The sequence below is a fragment of the Cibotium barometz genome, chromosome 64 (genome assembly GCF_041138505.1).
Source record: "Cibotium barometz isolate CiBa-2024 chromosome 64, ASM4113850v1, whole genome shotgun sequence".
In the NCBI taxonomy this organism is placed as follows: Eukaryota; Viridiplantae; Streptophyta; class Polypodiopsida; order Cyatheales; family Cibotiaceae; genus Cibotium; species Cibotium barometz.
In genome coordinates this window covers 10,087,477-10,095,899 of record NC_141109.1, presented here as the reverse complement: position 1 = coordinate 10,095,899, position 8,423 = coordinate 10,087,477, and the positions used below count along the sequence as shown (strand labels likewise).

At 43.0% G+C, this 8,423-nt stretch overlaps 1 protein-coding gene across 3 annotated transcripts; it reads left to right on the top strand.

Moving 5' to 3' along the window:
• The first annotated feature begins 4,834 nt into the window (after nucleotides 1–4,834).
• LOC147603297 (psbP-like protein 1, chloroplastic) lies at nucleotides 4,835–7,412 on the top strand. 3 transcript variants are annotated; one of them, XM_086796853.1, is made up of 9 exons: nucleotides 4,835–4,894; nucleotides 4,997–5,085; nucleotides 5,186–5,264; nucleotides 5,372–5,470; nucleotides 5,728–5,801; nucleotides 5,924–6,046; nucleotides 6,214–6,285; nucleotides 6,381–6,477; nucleotides 6,999–7,412. In XM_086796853.1, the coding sequence occupies exons 2-9, from the start codon at nucleotides 4,999–5,001 to the stop codon at nucleotides 7,097–7,099; spliced, it is 732 nt and encodes a 243-aa protein (XP_086652979.1). In that variant the 5' UTR covers nucleotides 4,835–4,894; nucleotides 4,997–4,998; the 3' UTR covers nucleotides 7,100–7,412. The 3 variants fall into 3 exon arrangements, with proteins under 3 accessions (XP_086652979.1, XP_086652978.1, XP_086652980.1); XM_086796852.1 differs by having other exon boundaries at nucleotides 4,860–4,894; nucleotides 4,984–5,085; XM_086796854.1 differs by lacking the exons at nucleotides 4,835–4,894; nucleotides 5,924–6,046 and having other exon boundaries at nucleotides 4,914–5,085.
• The last annotated feature ends 1,011 nt before the right edge of the window (nucleotides 7,413–8,423 follow it).

The window sequence follows — 8,423 nt, the reverse complement described above, 5'->3', positions numbered from 1 at the left end:
CTCCATTGCTTGCTGTGTGTGACGGGGAGAGAGAGAGAGAGAGAGAGAGAAATCTTCCCCACCATTCTTCCATGGCTGCCTCCCTCCACACCCTCCATTCGAGATAAGGATAAGGAGACGAATGGTCGAAAACCATCGAGTGGGCTCCGGTCCCCCGGTCACGCGCGGGCTCTGACAATCCCATCGAACCACGCTCTGATACCAGTGTTACATTCCCGTAACGCCGCTACGGGCATTACCTCAAGAGGGGACGGCCTCTGGCTCACCACCCAGCCATAGAGGAAGAATGAGGATTGCCCCTCATCCCCCAGGCTATATAGTGTGTGGCCTGCCGTCCACACTAGCCTGGCCGCCCATGACTCCGCATGGGCGTCCTCTCCCACTGAACCCTGGACATGGGCATCCGGTCTGCCGTCGGTCATCACAGGCGTTACAGCCTACGTGACAACATCTTAGTATAATCCAAGTCGGTGGAAGAGCATGAGGAGCATGTGCAAAGAGTTTTACAATTGATAAACTCTATGCCAAGAAGAGAAAATGTACCTTCTTTACTCATCAGATTGAGTATCTTGGATTCATTGTCTCCTAAGATGGTATCTCGGTAGATCCTGCCAAGGTCAAGGATATATTGGAATGGCCATCCCCTAAATCAGTCCGCGAAGTTCGTGGATTTTTGGGAATCAAAGGATGGTATAGGATTTTCATCAAAGATTATGCCCTGGTAGCTGCACCCTTGACGGATCTTCTTAAGAATGATTGCAAAATAGTGTGGTTTTTCCAATCCATCAAGTCAGCTTTGATAAGCTCAAAGCCATTATTACCTCAGTGCCAGTCATGAAACTTCTTAATTTCACTAGGGAATTTGAGGTGGTTTTACTGATGCTAGTAGTCTAGCACTTGGTGGTGTCTTAGGACAAGAAGGGAGACCAATGGCTTATACTTCTTAAAAGCTAAAGTAATATGAAGCCAATTATCCCACCCATGATTTAGAGCTCTTAGCAGTTGTTCATTGCCTCAAATTATGGAGACATTATCTCCTGGGGGGAAAATTCCAACTTGTAACTGACCACAAGAGTCTAAAGTGGATCTTCTAACCTCAACATGAGGCAGAGAAGATGGATTGAAATCTTACAAGAATATGACTTCGACATTAAATTTCGCCCTGGGAAAGATAATATGGTAGCGAATGCACTCAGCCGCCACAAATCCTTCTTGACTGCAATTTCGATGCCAAATGATCCCATACTAGACAATGTCAAAGAAGTCTCATTTCGTGATCCTGATTACTAGAGGATGGTGAAATTAGTAGAAGAAGGAGGAACTTTAGAGAAAGAGAAAAATCTAATCAAGTGGTACTTTATCCATGATGGGAGTCTTTACTTCAATCAAAAGCTATGTATTCCTAAGGATCTAGCTCTAAAGAAGCCAATCCTCCATGAAGCTCATGATAGCCCCGTTGTAGGGCATCCAGGCTATGAAAAAATATTGAATGCTGTAAGGAGGAGCTATCATTGGGTAGGCTTGAAAAATGTTGTTCTTCGGTACTTGAAGTAATGTCTCTCATGTCAAAGGATCAAATCTGAAAGAGTCAAGATGCCTAGGAAGCTTCAACCCTTGGATATCCCCAGCAAAGAAAACCTTCAAAGCTTATGATGTTGCTCGGTTAGTCATGAAAGAGGTTTAAGCTTCATGGTCTTCCGAAGAGGATATTCAGTGATTGGGATTCTGATTTCACTTCAAAGTTTTGGCAGTCCTTATTTCAGGCCTTGGGAACTCAGCTTTGCTTTAGCACAGCTTATCATCTAGAGATCGATGGCTAGACTGAGAGAGTCAACCAAGTAATTGAAGACATTCTCAGGGCATATTGTGGACGGGAACCAAGAAGATGGATTCAATACTTTCCTCTGGTAGAATTCGCTTATAATACATCTTATCATCATCAGAGCATATGAATGCCACCATTCAAAGTACTCTATGGGCAAGAATGTTTATCTCCTCTAAATTTCTTTGATCTAACCATAAGAGCTGAGGCATCCAGAGAAATGCTTGAAGAGATGGAAGAACAAACCAAGGCGATCCAAAAAGATATTAAAGCTGCTCAAGATCGGCAAAAGCATTATGCTGACACAAGGAGGTCTGAAAGGATCTTCAAGGAAGGAGACAAAGTTCTTCTACAAGTGCGACCCAAGCGTAGTTCTCTGTCACTTGGGAAATAGAAGAAACTCAGCCCAAGATATTGTGGGCCCTATACATTTATCAAGTGTTTGGGTAAAAGTGCCTATATGCTCCATCTCCTAGTCCATATCCAGGTCCACAATGTATTTCATGTAAGCTTGTTAAAGCCTTATGTACCTAGTCTCAATCATATTCTTGATGATAAACAAGTTGTAATTACAACTCAGGGAGTCCTTGAGTTGCAGCCTAGTAGGATCATAGATTCTAGAGAGAAAGGCAACTCTGTAAATAGAACTCTTGTAGAACATCTAGTATAGTGGAAAGATTACCCTAAAGAAGATACAACTTGGGAAGATGAAGTGACACTCGTAAAGGATTACGCCGAATTCATGACGAGATGAGGACATCTCGATTTATTTAAGGGGGGAAGGATGTGACATGTTCATTTTCAATAATACTACATGCTCATGAATTTATGGTCTTTTGTGATGTAAAAATCAATAATTTTAATAAATGAACTGTTTCCACTGAGAATCTTAGAATTTTGAGTCCAAATTCGGAATCTGTGCGCAATTTAACTCTAATATAGGATTTTACAGCATCCAAAACGGACACTGGATCAAGCTTATACGTAATTTTTAGTTATTTTCGGTAAAAAAATACGGTAAAATTAAACCTTAATAAATGCATGACCGAGTATCCAATTGACAAACGATCAGCACCCCTATGACCAAGGAGATATCTCGAACATTTTTGTCAAATTTTTTTTTTCACTATCGGACACTCTGGCACGCATATCGAGGCTGATACCCCAAATTAGGGGTCCTCACCCCAAAAAGATGTCGTACACACACTTGAGCGCCTGTACAACACCTGCGCAAGACCAAAGGCCAATCACCCTAGTGTACGGTCCACACAGACTGCCATGTGGACACCCATGTTGCCTCTGACCCGAAAGGTACATGCGTACCATACCTTTTGTCCATGCACAGGTACCATTCCTTTCCCCAGGCCCATGCAAGCGGTGTCACCATATACCCGTTCTTTGCACCCATGCTTTGCTCTCCCTTTCCCTGCACCCGTACCCGTACCCATACCCGCTCCTATATAAACTCCTCAGTATCTCGTGGTCGAGACACCCCAGCACCTTGCTTTGTGCCCGTACGCGTCACTCTACCTAGCTCTCGTACCCACCCGGCTCTCTATACGGTATTGTACTATACTGTACCTGACAGCCTTCCAGCAAGCCATTTTTGCCCATCTCCAAGTAAGCCTTGTGTACAGAATATTCCTTGCCTTCTCTCACCCTTGAGGGTAGAGTGTCCTTATTAGCAGCTCTCCCCCTCCCCCTTCCCCCCGCGTGTGAATAGACTTACGGGAGGACTCCCCCTCGTCGCCCTCTAGCTGCAGCCTTCTCCGTGCAAATCCAATTTAAGGACACCTTTCCCTCCCCCCTCATTAGCGGACGACTTTAGTAAGGGCTTTTAGCCTCTTAGAGGTGATTCACACCTAGGGGTTTTTTGCTCATAACTTGAGCAAACGAGCTCGGAGCGTTGGATTTGTGGCGACGCGGACTCCAAGAAGGCGGGTAGAATGGCTCCTTCACGAAAGCGCCAAAATATCACCCCGAGAGACGCACACATCAATGAGTCTCGAGAGGTTTCTCTAGATGCTGCCCCATCTCTCTCCTTGGGAGCCCCACAAAGAAATAATGACTAGCTAATCTTGGTCATTGTTTAAAAAGGAATTTTATTTATTTATTAATCTTTAATGTTAACTTTAAAGACATTAAGAAAGAGATGCTATTTTTCTTTATACCAAAATTCTTGGTGAAATTGTTGTTTTCTGAAGGAAAGTGATGAAATTTGTCAGATTCTAAAATTCAGTTTGTAAAGTGATATCTTGATTGAGTTAAAAAGTACAGGTATATCTTCTCCACGCCTCTACGCTAACCCCATTTTCGTGCTTGTGTAGTCGAGCGACGACGTCACACGAGGCCCAGAGTTGACCCAAGGTATCCCTCATACCATTGAGAGAATAAGATTTCGATTAAATGGAGGTGAATATTGTGATGCTACCTAGTTCTACGGGCCCAAGCCTGTGGTGAATAAGCCCTCCTTAGCGCGTAGACATCCCTGTGAGGAGCGGGAGGATCGGGTCGATATCCCGAGAGAGAGAGAGAGAGAGAGAGAGAGAGAGAGAGAGATGTCCTATGTGTTACATGTGAAATATTTTGCAAAAGTGTTAAATGTGTTGGTGTGTACATGGGTCAATATCCCGAGAAAGAGAGTGAGTGAAAGAGAGAGAAATGTCTAGAGAGAGAGAGAGAGAGAGAGAGAGAGAGAGAGAGAGAGGTATGTCCTATGTGTTACATGTGAAATATCTTGTAGTGTGAAATGTGTTGGTGTGTACATGGGTCAATATCCCGAGAAAGAGAGTGAGTGAAAGAGAGAGAGAAATATCCTATGTGTTACATGTGAAATATCTTGCAAAAAGTGTGAAATGTGTTGGTGTGTACATGAGTCAATATCCGGAGAGAGAGAGAGAGAGAGAGAGAGAATGTCCTATATATTAAGTTTTCAACCAAACACACTTATTAGTGTTTTCCATGAATTGTGTGTGTGAGAGAAAGTGTGTTACGATTTCAATCACTCTTTTCGCTAGTTTTGCACAACTACTGGCCAGTAATTGCTCCCCAAAAAAAAGCACCCAGGAGGAGGTTAGTTATCAAAAAACATAACATATATTTTGATGGAATAATATGTAATGGTGGATAAGGAACTCGTAGTCATTTCTTCTTCTTCCTAGCTCGTTGTATGAGTTATGGCGATGGCTTCGCAGAGGACCTTCCCGTGGACCAGCATTACGGACTCAAAAGTACTTTCTGTTCCGCCGTCTTCATCGCCTGAGGTATGGAAAATGCATGTGGCTGTGTGTGTGTGTGAGAGAGAGAGAAAGAGAGAGAGATTTCTTTCAAACAATGTGTACAATTGGCTCTATGTTGGTGCAGACTCAGCCCATCAAACCCATCCAATCGAGAAAATGGTCTGCATTCAGGGTTAGGGCTTCTCTCAACCAAGCAGGAACTAGTATGTGAGCAAAAACCCCAATTGCCTTGAATATAAGCCATGAACTTATTAAATACACTAAAATTCACGTTAATTTAAGGTCGAGGTTCTTTTGAATGGATTGCCAGGTGCTGCTGAGGGCAGCCGGCGCCGCCAGATTCTGCTTGGGATGGGGTCTTTTGCGGCAACTGTCCTTTCTCTCAACAGCTATGGTGCCCTTGCAGCAAGTGAGTAATAAGCATTCTATCATACATACATCATCCATGGTCTAACTGGGTGTGGGTGTGGGTGTGGGTGTGTGTGTGTGTGTGTCTAATCCCCAGAAAAAAAGTGTCTAATCCCCAGAAAAAGGGGCTATTGCATCATTCAAAGCCAAACTGTACCTTATCATTGTGCAACACATGGGCCATATTTGCACTTTAGCTTATAGCAGCACATTGGTTCCGTGCAGTCTCGTGACATGGCTTTGCCTCAATGGCTGCAGAGGCACCCAGTGGTTATCAAGCTGTCCTGGACAATTTTGATAAATACCAGTTCCTCTATCCTTTTGGGTGGCAGGTACCTATCATCATTATGCAGACCTCTCTTATGTGTGGTTCTGACACGGGGTTTTCATGGCATCTACACAAATATCGAACCATACGAGAGTCCGTGTTTGAATGTGTGTGTGTATCTTGTAGGAAGTCTCTGTGAAAGGGCAGGATTGTGCTTACAAGGATGTAATTGAGCCACTTGAGAGTGTCTCTGTCAACATCATTGAGACCAACAAAACTGACATACGCGAGCTTGGTTCTGCAGAGGAGGTAGCCTATTGGCATCCTCTTTGATGAGACTTAGTTTTTGCTCCATTCTAGGTAGCTAAAACCCTATTTGGGAAAGTAAACTACATTGGGTTGCTGATGAGACTGGCTCATTGTAGGTAGCTCAAGCCTTATTTAGGAAAGTTGATTTGCCTGGTAACTTGTTGCAGGTAGCTAATACCCTAGTTGGGAAGGTGCTGACATCTCCCTCACAGAAGGCCCAGCTGGTGGAAGTCAAGGAAGTAAGGTCTTGAAGCCTTGTGATGTGGGCAGCATGCATGATGTTCTCTTGAGGATGAGTTCTTGATACCAATTGCTGGTGTTTTTTTTTTTGCAGAGAGTTACTGATGGGAAAACCTATTACACTTTCGAATTCGTTTCCAAAGCTCCAACCTACACACGCCATGCGTTAAGCACAGTAACAGTAGCAGATGGTACATTAATCTTACTTGCATATAAGAAGGCTTAATGAAAATTTATATCATCACATACTTGATAATTGACTGGCGTAGGGGTTCAGCCGGGGTCTTGTGTCCAAGGCCATTTGTCCAAGAGGTAAGGGTCACTTTCACAGCTTCACCTTAGCCCCCCAACACCCTAAATCAAGCCCCGCCAACATTATCCACTTCATTGAAGCAGCTTACGCTGGATAACTGTAGCTTTTCTCACATGCTAGTACGTCTCCTGAGGTGAATCATGAATTTCCTCAGCTTGTACCTCCTTTGCTGATGTGACATTCCCCCTAAAAATTGGCTGTGCTGGTCCCTATCCCCGTCCCCACGGCCCGTCTCGGTTGCTGCCCTGTGTATTCAAACATCTATAGATGTTGAAATATGTGAGTTCAAAATTTTAGCTAGAGAGAGCACTTGCAAGCTGCACTACACAGCCTTAAATTTAGCATGCTTACCTGTTCCAAAAATGGGTCTTGAAATGATAACATTCTTGGCTTTTGCAGGCAAGTTCTTTACTTTAACAACCGGGGCAAATGAGAGACGATGGGGGAAGATGCAAGACAAGTTGAAGACGGTTGCAGATTCCTTTGCCATACTCAATTGATCTTAAGTGTGATGTGCATGCTGCTTAATCATCAATGTAATGCAGGGTAGGCACTCTTTAGCCACCTGCATATTGTATTTTTTTGAACTTGCCTTTGCATTACGGTCGGGGTGGTGGCAACATATCAATGTGTACTCAGGTTCATTGTGCTTCGAAGGTAGGGTGAGGTGACTGTCAAAACAAGGCTATGCGTGATTTTGGATTTGGCCTAAATAATGAACCTTCTAGCTGAGCTGATTCTGCCATGCTACTTGTTGAAGCCATGCTGCCATTGCAATGGGTGTTTCAATGGATAAATAAGCTTTGGAGTGTATTTCCACATCTGTCCTGTTTGATGTTCACTACATCTGTCATGTTTGATGTGTGTGTAGCTTGGGTTCAAGTCATGCAGCTTGCCATGTGGATCAGATGACATGGAGAGGTAGGGTGCGCCCTCTGCTTATATTAACTTGCCTCAATGATACCACTGTTACCTTACACAACGAGGTGACAATATGGTCGAAAGAGAGTCTTTCTTGCAACAACTAGAAAGGGTCTGAGGTTTGTGAAGTTATAATAATATCATTTTAGGGGACCTTGAAGCTCAGCCACCTTGTTTTTGGCTTTGAGAAGTATGGTTTAGGGTTAAGCTTTTTCCAACACGCTGAGAATGAGTAGGATAGCTTGTAAGAGGGGACACACTTGTCATCTAATAGAGATTCCAATTAAATCTCACTTGTGTAATCAAACCAATATTTATGCCTTAATAAATGAGATGCTGATTCACATGCTACCCCTTCCATCACATGCACATAGCCATAGAAGTTGATCACCTCCATATGTTCACAAATTTTTTGAACATTAGGGCTCGCCCATAGAAGCCTATCATCTCCATATATTTACAATAATTTTTAGACTTATGATAGTATTGGATAGTGGCATGAGCATTGTAAAAATGAAAGAATTAGCCTACCTTGCTAACATCCCGATTGTTGGATACACCTTTCCAACCATTTTCATTGTTTTGAAGATGGAGAAAATCTCTTAGACCTTACCCAATGTTGTTGGGGGACACCTTGGTTGCACTAGTCTAAGGTAAAGCATCATTGGACTAAGGATCAAATTACCATTAAAAATAGAAAAGAGAGAGAGAGGGAGGGCATCTAGAGAAGCACTTTAGCAATCACAATACAATTATTGTGTGAAGGGGCTCAACAAGCTAGAGGGAGTCAATCTAGATGAGAAGTAATAAGTCTTGAAAAATAATATGAATTTGGTTTTTCTTTTTGAAATTGATGTAAATAAGATAATCTCAGTATGTTCCTTCCACATCTAATTAACTTGT

Excerpts from the sequence above, each read along its gene's own strand:
- LOC147603297 (XM_086796853.1), top strand. The coding sequence starts at position 4,999 with ATGGCGATGGCTTCGCAGAGGACCTTCCCGTGGACCAGCATTACGGAC. Across the intron at positions 5,265-5,371 it reads TCTCAACCAAGCAGGAACTA|GTGCTGCTGAGGGCAGCCGG; the intron begins GTATGTGAGCAA and ends ATGGATTGCCAG. Across the intron at positions 6,286-6,380 it reads AGCTGGTGGAAGTCAAGGAA|AGAGTTACTGATGGGAAAAC; the intron begins GTAAGGTCTTGA and ends TTTTTTTTGCAG.